Below are 16,901 nucleotides of genomic sequence, written 5' to 3' on the forward strand. Positions count from 1 at the left end.
AAGAAATTTATTTCAGCACCAAGGAGAGTGCCTGTTATTTTCAAATGGTTTTATGTGTTCAAAACTGCATATTATTCATAAGGCTAGAAAGAAATCTTGAAATGTGATTTAATAGAAAACTACTAAGAATTTATTTCATTCATTAGAATAATCCAAATCATTTCTATAAAATCAAAAAATTGCCAGGATTTTGTATATGTTCATGATTTCAACAATGTGCTTTTAGCTTTCAAATGCAATGGAATTAGCAAGCCTTTGCCTTTTTTTCAAATGTCAAAAACCACAGTTTCTGAATGGATCTAGAATGGAGGAAGGCTCAGTGAAATCACAGAAGTGTTAAATTAACAGAGATTAAAATCTCCATGAGAACAAGGTCTAAAATCTTTTTCACTGCTGTGTCCTCAAAGCTTGGCAAATGATAAATGCCCAATGAATATTTATGTGAGTCTTCTGAGAAAGAATGAATTAATGAATGATGTTCATTAAGTCAACAGGAAAGAATTAGTGAATGTCTTCTCTCTAAAGAAAGGTCACTTTTCTGCTCCTGACCTAGGAGACCCTCACACACCTCATTGCTCAGCCTGAAACCTGAACACATCTTTCTTTGGCCTGTATCAATGGACTTTCTGAATCTCTGAAAAATCATGCTCCAGATCACACCTTTCATCTCCGTGAAGCTTTCAGTATAAAGGTTTCTCCTTTGAGACCTGCAAATGTCACTGAAGTTTCAATCCATGTAATCCTACATCTCCAAGACAGAATGGCATTACCCACCTATGGTTCCCCCAGTGTTCAAACCAATCAGCCAACCTGGTTCTGCCCTGTAACAAGATGGACAAGACACAGGCACAGGAAGCTGACTCTCATCCTCCTGCATGAGGTCCCCAGGTAGACCAGAACTATTTGTCCCTATTCCCAACAGCCCAGACAGCCCCTTCCTTCGTTGCCAAGAGTAGAAAACACCAGGCCTCACTCTGCTGAGAGACCTTCAAGAGTCCAAGACATCTGAGTCCAACTGTGCTGAGAGACAAAGGACAATAATTCAGTTCTGTTTCAAGCTGCCACCATAGCCAGACATGGGGTCACCCTGGGAGACTAGGAACTACCAAAACATGAGCAAGTAAAGGCCAAAGGTCAAAGACAAAACATGAGCAAGTAAAACCACAATGTTTAAACAGATGTTTCCAATAGTCAGCATGTTGTGAAGACTTCTCAAAGCTCTAAATCCCTTTCCCTTTTTATGTCTATTTGTGTGATAAAACATGTGTGAACAAAGTCAATCCTTCTGGCTCCCAGGTAGACACAGCCCAGTTCTTAGCTCCTAGGAGGCTTCTGGGCTAAGGCTCCACTCTACTTGGACTGTACTATCAGGCCCCCAAAACGGGGGGGAGCTGCCTGGGAAGGACTGATTTCCATTTCAAACTGCATTCTGGTACTTTATACTCCAGCACCATTGGCCGATCAATATTTAATGCTTGGAGATTCTGACTCTGCGGGAGTCATGTCAGGGGACCTTGGGAGCCAATCTGCTTGAGCTTCTGAGTGATAATTATTCATGGGCTCCTGCCTCTTGCTCTTTCTCTCGCACGGTCCCACTCTGCAGACTCAGTGCCTTATTCAGTCTTCTCTCTCGCTCTCTCCGCTGCTGTAGCTGGACCCTTCGCCTTCGCCACCGCTCAGCATCTGCACATCCCTACAATGGCTAAAACAGCAATGGGTAAGGCATCGCGCCTCGTTCTCCCTCGTCTCGACCTGGTGCCCACCTCTCACCTCTCTTAGAGCTTTGAAGGCATTCGGAAATATTTTATAAAGAAAAAGACGTTAATGGTAAAACAGGAACCGGGAAGGACGGAGGCAGTTCTGGGGGTTTGGGAAGGGCAAAGAGTGGGTCCCTGGAAATCTGAAACTAAAATTTTCTTTTGAAAGGTAGAAGCAGGTAAGTTGCCCTCCCACGGGAAGAGAATTTGTTCTGTTTCCATGTTTAAAATTAGGGCTCAATTGTGGGGGGAGGGAGCTACCTTTACTGTTTGCCTTAAATGGGGTTAAGGGACATTTTGGAAAGTGCTTTGTAACATCCTTTATTTCTTCTCTAGTTAAAAAAAGAAAATGGGGAAGAGGAGAGGGAGGTGGCGGAAAGGGAAAAGAAAAATGCGAAGTCAAATCCGTCCCTTCTAGGTTGTTTGAAAGATGGGTGGAGACGGGGGGCGGGTGGAGAACCGGGCAAATTTTATGGTATTGTCTCGTCGGAAAAACCGCTAGTCCTGGGGCGCGGTGCGGGGAGGGCAGGGCGGGGGATGGGGTGCTACGCTCCTTTGTTTTAGGGAAAGGGAGGGGAAGGAGAGAGGAAGTCGGGGAGGGCATGGAGGGCGCGGGTGGGCAGCTGCAGGGGCGGGGAAGCGCGCGGTGGGGAGGGGTGGAGGGACAGCGGTTTCTCAGGCGCTGGGGTGGGGTTTCTTTGTGTGAGGACGAGCGGTCCCAGGGGGAGGCACCTGCAGCGCCGGGCGCACAATGCGGACGGCCCCACCCTGTGTGAAGCCGCGCCGGCGCTCTCACTCCTCCCCCCTGCCGGGTGCCGCAGCTTCAGCCGAAAGAGGGCCGGGTGGGGAGCGCAGCGCGACACCCAGGAGCCCAGCCCTGGGGAGGGGGAAGGACAGCAGCGCCACCGCCACGCCCCGCGTTTGTCACTCCTGACTCCGACTGGGCTTCCCGAATGAGACCTGACCACTGCCCCTGCCTTCCCCACCCTCGCCTCATTGTTCTGTTTTACGGAGAAGAGGGGGAAAGTGGATTAACATTTTTCTTTTCAAAACCATATTGCATAGGGTGACTAGACTTTGACGCGGATAAAGGCTTCTTTGAGCTCATTGATCGTTTTGGGTAAAAGCTTAGGGAACCTAGATAAGTGTAGATATAATAATACGGATACAAAAGAGGCCAACTTCTTAAATTGAGCCACGTGAAATACCCGTCTTCTAGGTTAAACAGGGCCAAATAATGGCAATTTTCATAGGCTCAACCTATGTATCAGGGAAACAGTTGAGACACAGAGATCCCCAGCTGGTTGTGCGCCTCTAAGTGCCCCATGGTTCCAGCGCTCGGTGGCCCCCGGGGTGGACAGGCAGGGAGGGGCCCGAGGTCTGGTGACTGCTGGAAGCACCCCTCCCCCGGGACCGGGTGCGGGATGCGGAGAAGGGAAAAAGCGATGGACATGTCTCGCCCTGCACAGCTCCGCCCTGCCCCACCCTTTCCGCGGTGCTGGGAAGACCTCGGGCTCCGAGGTTTGGCGAAGAAACGGAGTTGGAGAGGGGCAGCTGAACGGTCTGCAGTCCTAGAGCCCCTTTTTTTCAGCCCCGCAGTCCAGACCAGACACCCCCTCTCTATGCGCAGACACCCGATGTTGCTCTGAGTCCTGGCGCCGAGCCCTTCCCAGCCAAGAGGGTGTCTCTGCAGAAAAGCTGGCTGGAGCCCCGCCCGGCCATACAAAGGCGCGGCCCCACCCCAGCCGGCGGCAAGACCGCAGAGGTGACCCCTTCCCAGGCGTACGGGGAGGATTTTTCTCTTCCCGCCCTCCCACAGCCCGCGGAGTTCAGGCTACTTTCCCCCAGCCGAAACCCTCGGCCCAAGCGGGGTTCTCTATCATTTCCCGGGACGTAGACCCTTTGGATAGTCTCTCTAGAAGGGACCCTCGCTCATCGAGCAAGGCGCGGCTCGGCCCCACCCCTCCCATCTGCGGCCGGGACCAGTCAGCCGCTGGCCAGGTGGGGGCGCTATTGGCGAGCCGGCGCGTGGAGCGCTGCCAGCCCTGCAGAGCCCAGCGCCGCGCCCTGTGCTCCCCTCCCCCGAGCTGGGCGCTCGCCCGCGCGGGTGCAGTCCAGGAGACGGGTTTCTGCGCAGTGTCCTGAGCTACCCCCGCTTCCCACACTATGCGAGTCACCCCCAAGTCCAGAAAGGTTCTCAGAATGAGGGATGGGGGCGATCTCGCTCTGCGTTCTGCACCCCCACCGAGAGGTTTCTGCAGCAGGAGGGCGGCTACAAACATCATTATCAGTATTATTTCAAATCATTACTATTATTACTATTATTATTACTTCATGACTCAATGGCCTTATTTGTTCAAAAGGTTTGAATGATTGAATTTGATTAAGGATTATTAACCCTTGTTGCACGCACTTTTCTTCCTTCCACTCTTCCTTTCCTTCTCTCCCACCCCTTAAAAAAAGAATTTTTTGTCCTGTCGTTCATTTTACATTATAAAGCGAATGTATTTTCAATTCCGGTCTAGATTACATATATTCTTGTGGGTCGGATATTATGTGCAGGTGCTTACTAAGGGTAAGGTTTATGTGCCAGAGATTGCTGGAAAATTCTCGGCAGATAATTGTTTGTGACTGCAATGGGTAAAATTATACATATATAATTGAGATGTTACGATCTTCACTGTGTATTCCATAAGGTCATATCTATCAATCAGTATATATAGCTTATGCACAAATTTTTAACTGTTTCTTTTCTTTTCTTTTCTTTTCTTTTTTTGAAACTGTTCTTCCAATTGCTCATTCTTAATACAGTCTCAATTCTGCACAGAAACCTGGATCGTGAAATGGTAGTCACCATCCCATTAATAAAAATCCCACCCAAGATATAACAAATGCAAGGGTCCTTTCTGGCATGAGTAAGCTGTATTTGCAAATCATGAATAGAAGTACAACCTCTGCAATACTAAAATAATGGATTTTGTGATCGTTTCAGTTGCAGAGCATAATCAATTAATCACCAGGGTGGGTGCTTTTTCCTGATTCATTAAACAATTATTCAGCATGATTGCACTAGGTGCAGATAGTATTCCCCATTATCTACTCTAATGAAGTGGGCACCTTCTAAATGGATATATAAATAACCGGAAGTGGGAAAATGAGGATTTGGTCAGGATTGCAAGATCAAACTGAAAGAAAAATAGCAGTAGCTCATCAATTAATTATATATATGGTTAATACCAGCTGAGTAAGCTGAGCCCGCAATAAGCATTATGTGACCCAGTGTAGCCCTGTACAATAGCTAATATGATGGTATAAATTAATATACCTGGTGGTGTTTGTCTACACATGTTAAAATGCTCTGAAAATATATTTTAAGGTAATAAATAACTAAGAGTGTATGGTTTTTAACATTAATGTCTGGAGTTTTTTTCAGTCACAATTCTCAAGGGTTTTGTGAATCGACCTACAGATTTGTAGTAAATTATTCTATGCTAAGGGGGAGGGGAGTATTTTTATTGTTAGAACAATTGCCTCTGCTCTTAGTCTTTAACATTTTTAGCAGGATTTTATTTGTTGCACTAAAAACACATTTACTTACTTTGGGGATTTTTTAAATTATTAATGGATGGATGGTGGAATAAGCATTAGGTCATTTGGCCAAATTTGGGGATTTTAAAAATTATTAATGGATAGATGGTGGAAGAAGCATTCGGTCATTTGGCCCAGTATGTCTCCCATCAAATACCTTGTTCTCTGTGATGAAAAGCCTGCAAGAGGCTACATTTTGCTCAAATTCCAGAGTGCCTGTCAGTCCTTTCAGAGTGGATAAAGCCAATTCACACAATAAAATAGTTTCCCACCCTGCAATGTAAGATCACATTAGTTACTTAATTCTGTGAATATCTAGTCGTCGCTATCATCCAGAATTTCAAGTTAAATCTGTACAGTTAAAAATGAAATGGGAGATGAATTGATCACACACTTAATTGAGCATTTTTGTCATTAATGAATCCAGACCATCTTTAGGAAAATTCCTGATTTATCAATCACCACTGTGTTTTTTAGTCTAACTGAACAGGACTGACTCTATGCCCCTTTCATCTCAGGAGCTCCTTGCTCACAAGGTGGCTCCCTGCTCTGGGCGTGGCCACTCCCAAGCTGCTGAAACCTCCTTCCAGCTCAAACCAATTTCCTATTTGTTTCTTGGAGAAACACACACTATTCTGTTGTCACAGCATCTGTGACCTTACATGAAAAATGCAAGAAATTTTCCACATAAGAAGAAAATACCAAATTAGCTGATGAACTAGATGTTTCCAGAACTGAGGCTGGTTCTCTTTCCTAGTTCTTTCAACGGGAAAACCGTGGAGTCCACATTAGCTTTCACCCCACTAGAGGGCAATCTAGTTCTCTAAAGCCGTAGGTGACTGATTTTTTTTTTTTTTTAACTCAGTTTCAAATACTATTTAATAAAATCTTTTTTTTAAATCTGGAACATTCAATTGTTTATTCAAGAAATTAATGCCATACTTTACCCTACTGGATGAAAAGGGTTTGTGCACCTTTTCAAGGAGACCGATAAAATGAATGGAAATGGGTGTTAACCCTGGTTAGTCATTCTCTTATGACTTTACTTTCCAGTTTTATTACATTGCTATTATAATATCATTTATGTTACTTTGGGAAGTTTGTAGTGGATGAATGGTAGAAAATGATCAGGAGTAATAGCAAAATTATTTAGGAACAGAATGTTTTAATGTTTAAATAAAGGAATAAATTAAACAAAAACATTGTTTACTTATTCATTTATTTAAAATGTGCTCAAGATGTTGGGGACACGCCCAAATGTCAGTGCCCCCCTTCAGGGAGTTTGCAGGCTAGCAGTTAAAACGTAGGTACAAAGTGATACTGAGGAGGGTGTACCAAAACCAAGCATAAACTAATTTTTAGGATCATTAAAAGTAGATTTTTTTTCCCATGTTTGCATTGGCAGGGACTTTTTTTTCTCTTGTGTTTCATGTAACTATAATCCATCTGTAAAATAATTAATAGTTTCATATGACTGTGCTCCTCAAACTTTAACGTGCATATGAATTACCTGTGATTTTCATTAAAATGCAAATTCCGATACAGTAGGTCCGGTTGAGGCCAGACATTGTGCATTCCTAACAAACTCCCAGATGATGCCGATTCTAACCACCGAACATGTCAGTTTTAGAAACAGAATTGTGATAGATGTGTTCCTCCCATAATAAGCTTTGGTATTAGGTCTTAATATTTTCAAATGCATGGCAATCTTTACAGAATATTTCACTTCCCCCTCATACTCTTAGGGATTTTATTCCTCTGGGAGTTATGTGTTCTCTGCCATCACTCTCTATTAATTGGATTTTTAAAAATATATTCATATTGTAGGACTCAGCAGAAGACCTTCAAGAGAAATGTGGAAAGTGAGGATTTGGCTCTGTGTGTGTGTGTGTCTGTCTGTCTGTCTGTCTAAGAAAAAATGGCACAGTCGAGAAAGATGATACATCAATACGCTAGCTCACTGTTATTTACAAAACAATGTGCAGAACAAAGAGTTTGACTCACAACCTTTTAGTTATGGGATAATCGAAAATTTGCCTAATTCTATTTGTCATATAGCTAATCCCATTTGCCATATAGATAATTCACTACAAATACTCCACATACTGTAGAAACTAAAACAGATTAAACAGCACTAAAATTGCCTTTCAACATAGCCCATACTTGTTACTTTCCAAATTATTCTAACAGAGAATTTCTTCCACATGAGAAAATTATTAATAATTTATTGAGTATGGCTGCATAATTGAAAACAGAGTATGTATGTGTTTTCTCCTTACTTAAGCCAATAAAGGACCTCCATTATTCCATACTAACTTTTTAAGAAAGTCAACTGAAAGGAAAAAAAACTAGTCTTCAAAGAGTAGCACCAAAAACCCCATATGTCAGTGCTCCCATTCAGTGGGGTGCATTACCACATTTCTGGAAATGTATCCTACAAAATTATACTATACATAAAATATCTCAAAATGGAAATAGAACGTTTCCCAAACAGGGCACTAAAAACATAGTCCCAAATAACACTGGTCCCAGAGTCGTAGGATATACTATTATGCAACGTGAAGTTGGATGAAACCTCAACGTTATCCATTCCTTTGTTGTTGCTCTTGTTGTTGTTGTCAACCAACAGTTTTCCTCTGCCACTGTTCTCTTTCAAGATTCATTTTTCTGGCATAGACATAAATTTTAGAGTATCTATAAGAAATGATTTTTACTGATTGACTTGGTCCTTATAGAGCATCTATAATATGTTAGTCAGTAAGCACTTTACACATATTAGTTACATTAATCATCCAATAATCCTAAAAAGTAAGCACTTTTACAGATGAGGAAACTGAGGCACAGAGGGGCAAAGTGACTTTTACCCAACGCCACACAGTTAGATACGGAACTCGAGCCCAGGCCACCCTGGTTCCAGAATCGGTCCCTTTAACCAGTATAGGCTACTCTCACGAATGTTCCATGTGGGAGTAGTTCCCACCATGGAGGTCAAACCTGTGAGACTGCCATTTTGTCTAACAAGCCTGAGATGGTCTTTATCCTTTTTTAGCACAGACTCATTTTAAAGGGGAGATACCTTCAAACTGATGACTACTTTTAATTGCTAACCTGGGACTTATTAGAATAATTGCCATGATTTAGGCTTTGAGGGAACAAGAACTATGAGACCTTGGGGGTTGTAATGTATGGAACACACGACTGTCTGAAGGCTCAGCTAAGAGAGCAGCAGGGACTTCTGATGTGGATACACCATGATGACCAGTTCTGGAAAGAAAAATCTCGACTTGATCTAATCAATGTCATCATGGCTATCACATTTTAAAATGGACCTTTACCTCCCTTTGTAGACACTAGATATTTAACTTTAATATTTTGTTTTATGAAATAAATCTAGAACTAAAAGAGATATACCACCCAGGCATCCACATTTAATATAATCATTAGATATTACTTCAAGACTCTTCCTGTTATTACCTCAAAAGCAAGCAGGCAAGAGGAAGGCTCTGAATCCCTTGTGAAACATTTTTAATTATCTTTTAATAAAGGAATCAGGTCCTGTCATTTGTCAAGGAGACATTTGCAGTAGTAAAACCTGTGTTTATATAACCCATTTTTATTAGCCATGATTAAAGATAACATTTTGTGTACATTTGTTCTCACAAAACACTTTTATGTGAATATAAAGGTTAATTAATGCATTTCAGCAATCATTTTGCTAGTCATCTGGAAAAATAGCTTCTCTAGGAATTGAACTTAAGAGAAGCAGCCATACATTATACTACAAAGCCGTAATACAAATTTTGAGATTTTTCTCATTTGTAATTTTGTCAACTTCCAGATTAAAATATTTAATACTTGGAAAAATTACAAAATTCAAAAAATTTGACCAGAAATAGATAATGACAGTTTTTGTATAGTACATTAAAAATAACATTGCCTGGCCCTGATTTTTTTTTTAAGCAAAATCGTAAAGCGACGCCTGTATGAGTGCTTATTTAGCAGTTATTCTTTTGGAATAATTGTACTTTTGATGTCAGAGTTTGCACACCATCCACAAGTGATTAGTGTAACAACACATCATCAGAATATCAATCTGTCCATCTTTCAACCTTTCAAGTTGCCAGTCTTTATATCAGGAGAAAAAGAAATGGATGAACTTCATCTAAACCTAGTTCCACAAATACTTGTACGAGAGAACATTTTACACTTTAATTTTTTGTTAGCACTCTACTCCACTTCCAGAGAGTCGCTTCCAGACTCTCACGGGAAGGGGCACCCACCTCGTCAGGCAGTTGAGCTGATACTAGACTTATCGCCCCCTTCCTTGGACCCTTGCTATGGAACACATTGCCCTTATGACTGCAAAGTTCTTTGTCATTCCCACCCAACACTAATATCTCTTGTTGTAAGTTAAGTCTTGCAGCTTTATCTGAGAAGTGCCAGTTAGCATCTTTCTCATTATCATCATTCAAACACACGAAAAAGGACCAGAGTCAATTCTAGTCTTTTGATGCATAGATTACATGCTTCAAGACTCCCGTCACTTTAAAAGTCTTTTCATTCTACTTCAGACTTACCTTTTCCTTTTATATTAAAAAAAGAGAGCAGACAAACATAGAAGATTGAAAAATGTAAAAGGTTCAAAAGAAAAGTTAGATAGCATGATCTATCTATATTGACCTTGTAGTTCTTAGAAAATATTTACTCCCTCTATCCTTTTTAATCTTCATATAGTCTTTATGAAATGGGCATAGTATCCATGTTGCTCTGTTTAAAATGAGTCAGTTTAAGCTCAGAGAATTTACTAAGTCAAGTTCATATGTGGTAAGCTTCAGGGCCAGGGCCAGAACATATGTCTAATAAAGATATGTGTGTGTATATATATATATATATATATATATATATATATATAATATATATACACACACACATATATATATAATACATATTAGATACATATTATGTATTAGATATATATTCTATATGATTATAATGGTATATATATATATGTAATAAACAATAAAACTAATAAAGTTTAGCACTTACGCCTGTAAGTCCCGTAAGCAAATATGCACACATGAGGGAAGTCACACACTAAACATATTTGCCTTTAGATCAAAGTCATTAGTAGTTAATGGCAAGACTTACCAAAGTAAAGTAGATTCAAGCACCAATTCTCTTCTGAAGCTTATGCTAAGCATCAAAAGAATATAAATATGATTTTCTTGCTTGGGGAATTTAGTCTTTTGTAGAAGACAAGACTCTGTACTTACAAAAAAGTTGAATGCCAGTAGTAATGACTTATAACCATAACTGGAAGTCTCCACCGTTTTAAAAATGTTATGATACTGCCCCACAGTATGACGAGACAGTACATAACGCTCGACAAAGAGCACCAGTTAAAAGTACTAGGACCTGCCCAGAGGATACAAACGTGAAATATCTAAGTAGTCTCCTCTATCAACCAATCCAGCCAGGGAATCCCTTAGTTAAAACATTTCTCAACCTTTACTGAGCAGCAGCAGCATGCAGATACCACTCCCAGAGGTTCTGATTCCCATCCCATGGGCCTGAGGTGAGTCTCATTCATTTACATTTCTAACAAGCTTCTGGGGGATGCTGACGCTGCTGGTCCAGAACCACATTTTGATTAAACCAAATGCTGGTGACCAGTGGGGTACCTGGAACAGTGTGGGGAGCAGCATAGCCCTCTAGTGTGATTTCCCTCCTCTGACCAGCTCTGCAACTCTGGACTAAGTCCTAACAGTTCCGGCCCGCTCCACTTGTGGTCCAGCCCGTGCTGCATTGCTAGAAGAGCCCGGGAGCAGGATTCTGAAGCCCTGAGCTCTAGTCTTGACTCTCTCAGTTAGTCAGCCTTCGTCAGGTCCCTTTTTCTCTCTGTGCCTCTATTGTAGCATCTGTAAAATGGCGAGATAATATCTTGTCTGTGTCAGAGGGTTCTTTCCAGAACCAAGGGAACGAATGTGAAAGGGATTAGTATCTGCCAATACTACATAAATGCAACCCGTAGCATTATACGTCATTAGATAGAATGCCTGGATATTTTACCCATGCAGATCCACATTTAGAGTGAATAACGAGGGAACAGGGAGCACAGAAACGGAATCATTTGTTTTAAAATAAATAAATAAATAAATAAATAAATAAACACTTCCTAAACAATAAATTGAAATAAAATGTTGAGTGAATTGCTTGGGCAACAGTATCTGATATTTTTGAAGGGTTTGTGCTTAGGTCCCACCCAGGATTCTTCTTTAAAATTCTTAAATGAATGCTGGCTCAGAAGAAGCAACTAACTCATCCAAAGTTTAATTTCTTGCAGTCAGTCCACACTCATTTTTTCCCCAACTCAACCTTCTTTAAGGGAAGGGTGGTGAATAAGGGGCCAAGATGGCAGCCATCAAGCTAAGAGAATTGCTGGGCTAAGCAGGGGTGCCCTGCAAATAGAAATAGAAAATATGAGAGGGTTGGAAAGGAAAAGGTAAAACTCTGTACAAATTGTTCTGCTGGTTCCATGTTTGCCCCTTGCCAGGAACACCTTGACACTCTCTACCCTCTGAGCACGCCCCATCGAGCAACAGTGCAATCCCACCTTAGACAAAGCAACCCAAGCCCAGATGTTCATGTCTGCTGAGAGCTCGGCTTAAAAAGCTGCCTCCAGATTTAAAAACAAAAGGGAAAATCTTTGTATAGTAAGAAAAAGCAACTTGTCATGGAACTCAAAAGAAAGCAAAATGCTATGAAAATTAAAAAGAGTACTATAGGGGCGTATGGGTGGCACAGCAGTTAAGCGTCTGCCTTCAGCTCAGTATGTGATCCCGGCGTTATGGGATCGAGCCCCACATCAGGCTCCTCCGCTATGAGCCTGCTTCTTCCTCTCCCACTCCCCCCGCTTGTGTTCCCTTTCTCGCTGGCTGTCTCTATCTCTGTCGAATAAATAAATAAAATCTTTAAAAAAAAAAACAGTACTATAAATCCCCCCTGCCCCATCACTCATTATCAGATAATCCTTGAGCAAATTATCATTTCTATACCATAATTTTCTCAATTATGAAATGGGGAAAATAATGCCACCTAAATCACATAGTTGTTATGAGGCTTAATTAAACAATTGAACATAAAGCACTTGTAATAAAAAAAGTTAATTTCCTTCTAAGACCCCCTAAATAGATGATGAAAGCACTAAACAAAAGTAATCATTTAAAATAAACATCTAAATTCTTGTGATTTGTGAATTTCCACGTGTAGTAATAAATCTACTAGAAACTACTTGGAATTTAAGAAATGATCACTATTCGATTCCTTATGATAGAGGGAGAGCTGATATTATATTTATGATGCAGCAGCCAATCTGGTATATCTCCAAGACAAATCCACTCTGGGCAGTGCCAACATTGCAAGCACACTTTTCTTGCATTTGTTTCTCATTTCATTTTTCACTGTCATATTTCGTATCTCATCCTACTTCAAATAAATATTAAAACTTCAATAAAATTGACTGTTCGTGTCTGCCTTGTAAGGCTCATCTACATCAAATGTTACATTCAGTGGAAATGATTAAGAAAAATAAAGATGTCAAAGTCTACACTGAGTTCTCTTAAAGAGCAGGAGTGGGGGGCACCTGGGTGGCTCAGTGGGTTAAGTCTCTAACGTCTTATTTCTGCTCAGCTCACGATCTCTGAGTTGTGAGATCTGCATGAGCTCCTTGGCGGGAGCTAATGCACTGGGCATGGAGCCTGTTGGGAATCTTTCTCTCCCTCTCTCTTAAAGAAAAAAAAAAAAAAAAAAGAGCAGGAAGGGGTGGATTATATGATGTAACACACACAGAGTCTCTCCTTACAATCTTATTAACCCATCAGTTTCATCTGAACTCCACAGCATTTAGCTATTGCGAAATCCCTCCCTCCTGCTTCCTCGGTCTCCTCCCTACCTGGCAATCTCCTGCTGTCCTCCTTCCATTTCCAACACCCTTCTTCCAGTTAGATCTTTTCTTTCAGAGATAACTCCAGGTATTTTTTTACCTGCATCAATTTAGCCTTCTTCCTCTCCATCCTTTAGTAGATGAGCACAACAAAGACACTGGAGCCAAACAGTACCAACGTAATATTCCTTAGAGGACTGTGGTGGGAAAGGTCACACACAGCCTGTGATGGGTCAGGATTCTAGACAAATCAGTCAAATCTCAGAGTTCACCTGGTTAACCACTATGTCTCTTTTGGACATTGTAGGCTATGGATACATAGTTTCATGTTACCCCTCAGTCATTCATGACAGTAACACCTTTTCAATCAATAGTGTTTCAGATACCAGTCAATATAAAGCTGGAAGGTGTTAGCAGAATGTAATCGTTAGAATAATAAAGATACCCTGAGAAATCAAATTAGCATTCACCTGGGGTCTGACTTTAAAAAGGCTTAAAGGAGGATAACTGACTACCAATATAGAAGAGCATTTTAAATATTTTGCTTCTAAAATTTCATGTAAATGTATATGGTACATAAACTAGGAATTATATTTATGACATAACTGCAGACATATTAATAGAATTGTGTGCTTACGTTTACAAGTGTTGTATAGGCCTTTTTCAAATTAGATACAGTTGGTTATAGCAATCTCCATATAAAAATACTCAATATTTTTTCATATTTAAAAGCCATAAAATACAGGTAATGATAGACTACTTTCTCATAAACATAAAATAATGACAAAGGAGGAGCTTTATGTGAAAGCATTAAAACCATGTAAATCCTCACAAGTTCATGATAGGTTCATGCACCTGGTAGGGAAGATGGCTTTAAGGAACATGTAGACATTGCCTCACTTAAAAAAAATCTAGCAGGGTTCTGAAATACCTAGCCAAACACAAAGTAGAGAGAAGAGAGCTGTTATCTCCCTATCAACCAAAAACTTGGCTTAAAAAAAAAGAAAAAAGTTTAGCAATAGAAAAAATAAAAGAAAATGAAACTCGGTATTTAGGATGAAAATTTTTTTTCTAAGTTCAGGGCTAATATGGAAGAAATTGAATTAAGTAGCTTTGAAAGAATTGGATTTCACCCACTGAAATTTTTCTTAAAATGAAATCTTAAAATAGTGTTCACAGTTGCAGTCTGTATTGGCTACAAATTGCCACAAGCAATGTTACAATGTATCCAAGAGAAGAAATGCAGAAAAATATAAGTCAGGGAACACTGGACCTTGTGTCCAGCTTGCCTGGTGGAATGAAAGCTTATGCATCTAAATTAATTGCAAGGGGAAGCTGTCACTCCTGACATAAAACAAATAGCCCTGCAGTTTTTCTTTCCAGAAAACTACATGTTTTATCACTTCTGCTAAATTTTAGAAGTGAATGGGGAATACGTAGGGTAGTCTGCTAAGAAGTCAAAGAGGATTTCTCAAAATTGCTCTGAGAAAGGATCTGCCCTCCTTGAAGCAAATAGTAGCAGGTTTCCCAAGTCAAGCTTTCCTTGATCTTTCCTTCCTATGAACTCTTATAGTAGATTTACTGTCTCCCAGTAAATGTGGGAATTGGCCATATATCATCAAACAGCACCTTTTCCTAACATCTTCCTGGTCATTTGTTGCTTCCCTGCTACGCATGAGCCATCTCACATCACACGTCCTCCCTATGCTCTTTTTCCCACGTAATTTTTATGGCAACCCCAAACAGGTTTCATTATCCCCACCCGACAAGAAAGGAAAGCAGAAGCCAAGGGAAGCTAAGCAGCTTGCGCTGGGGCACAAATGATCAGGGCAGAGCTAGGTTTCAAATCTAGCTCTCACTTCACTGCACTCCAGCTTCCTCATCATGAGCTGTTCTTCCTGTTTTGCTGCAGACATTTCTTTGTCTTCGATCCAACTATGCTGAGGGCTTCTTTTAGGACAGAACTGTGTTCCCCTTACTTTGTCTCTCCTATAGCACCTCTATGGCTGGTAATACCACTACTACTCTCGGCTAACAAGTATTGAGTACTTACTCTGTCGGGTTCTGTGACTATGCCTAACACTTGCGAGGGGTATTAATCATCCCCATTTTCACGGGTGAGAAAGAGAGAGAGGAAAGGTCACACACAGCCTGTGGTGGGTCAGGATTCTAGACAAATCAGTCAAATCTCAGAGTTCACCTGGTTAACCACTATGTCTCTTTTGGACATTGTAGGAGCTCTGACTGTGTTCGTTGACTCCATGAGATAAGGATGAACTAAGAGAAGCTGGCAGAATTGTACGAAACAAGGTTCCACAACATTTCACTTTAGCCAGGCCTAGGAAAACTTCAAAAGGTCACTCAGGAAGAAAGCTCAATTTATAGAAGAATCTTCACTCACAATATCTTATATCAATATAGCATTTCAGTTCCCCAACACATACCTAATTCAATCCTTACAACAATATCCCATCTCCATTTTGTGGATACATACACTCCTGTTCTGGTTTAATAAATTGTTTAAATTTGAAAGGATCCTGAGTGAGAGCTTAAGTCTTCAGCTCCTATTCATAGTCTTTCCATTCGGGGGGAAAAAAAGCAACACACTGTATAAATGTAGAGGAAACATTCACTTGTCTCCTTTTTCTCCTTGAATAGAGAGAGTTGATCACCTGCTCTTGTGAAGAATAAAGGTGGTAGGGCTTGCTTAAATTGTGCCAGGAAACCTCACAATCATAGTTGTGCCATTAACTAGTGCCATTTTGAAACCGTCCACACAGCTACAGCTAGGGGATAAGCACTAAGTGAGAGAAGCAAACATCTTCACATATGCAGAAATGCCAGTCTGTAGCATGAAATGAAGCTAGTACATTTAGTGGAGAGAAAAATTGAACTCAATCTGGCTCCAACATCTGGGCTCTTAACTCCCAGTCTCTACCTAGTTTCAATGGGAAAGCCAGCGGGTCCACTGACCCATTCAAATACCATTGCAGCTGATGAACAGCCCCACCCAGCTTGGTCAGCAATGGCTAAGTGTTTACAGAACACCTTCGAACTGCCCTACACACTCCTACAGGTGGGGGGAAGCTATAGAAAACATTAAATGAGACACCTTCCCTCATCCTCACAAAACTTGAATATAGTTGGGAAGAAACAATTAGCAAACAAAGCAGTAGAGGAATAAGGGCTTACCTCTGTGAAACAAGCCAGGAAATGATTGTCTTTGAAAGGAGAAGAAACTCAAAGCCCTTGCAATGGAAACCATTAGGTTTGATTCACTCCTGTATTTAGGGAGATACAAACTCAGCCTTATGGAATTGCATGTGTCCCAACTGTTGGAGACATTTCTGACCCGGCACCACATCCTGGTACACAGATCCTCTGTCCTGCTCCGTCTAGTATTATCTGGCAAATGTTTTGATGATGTGAGCTGTATTTCCAAACACAAGTCCACTCTTTTGTGAATAATACTCAGGCAGAATAAATGTAGAGGAGATAGACCGTAAAATAAAGGCAATGTTGTGCTTTTATATATTACGTATTACCAAGTTGTGACTTGTAAAACAATATCAGCAACTTATGCCAAATTCTAACCCACATTTGTCTATGCAGTT

The 16,901-nt window shown here is 41.0% G+C and overlaps 1 protein-coding gene across 1 annotated transcript in view; it reads left to right on the forward strand.

Annotated features, from left to right (window-relative positions):
- Positions 1-1,612: 1,612 nt before the first annotated feature.
- STMN2 (stathmin 2) overlaps positions 1,613-16,901 on the forward strand; it is a 49,971-nt gene continuing 34,682 nt past the window's right edge. Inside the window, exon 1 of the mRNA XM_026495847.4 lies at positions 1,613-1,717. Within this exon, the coding sequence (XP_026351632.1) occupies positions 1,699-1,717 (19 nt within the window). The 5' untranslated portion in view covers positions 1,613-1,698. The remainder of the gene's footprint in view (positions 1,718-16,901) is intronic.

This window comes from Ursus arctos, unplaced genomic scaffold, assembly GCF_023065955.2.
Source record: "Ursus arctos isolate Adak ecotype North America unplaced genomic scaffold, UrsArc2.0 scaffold_6, whole genome shotgun sequence".
NCBI classification, from domain to species: Eukaryota; Metazoa; Chordata; class Mammalia; order Carnivora; family Ursidae; genus Ursus; species Ursus arctos.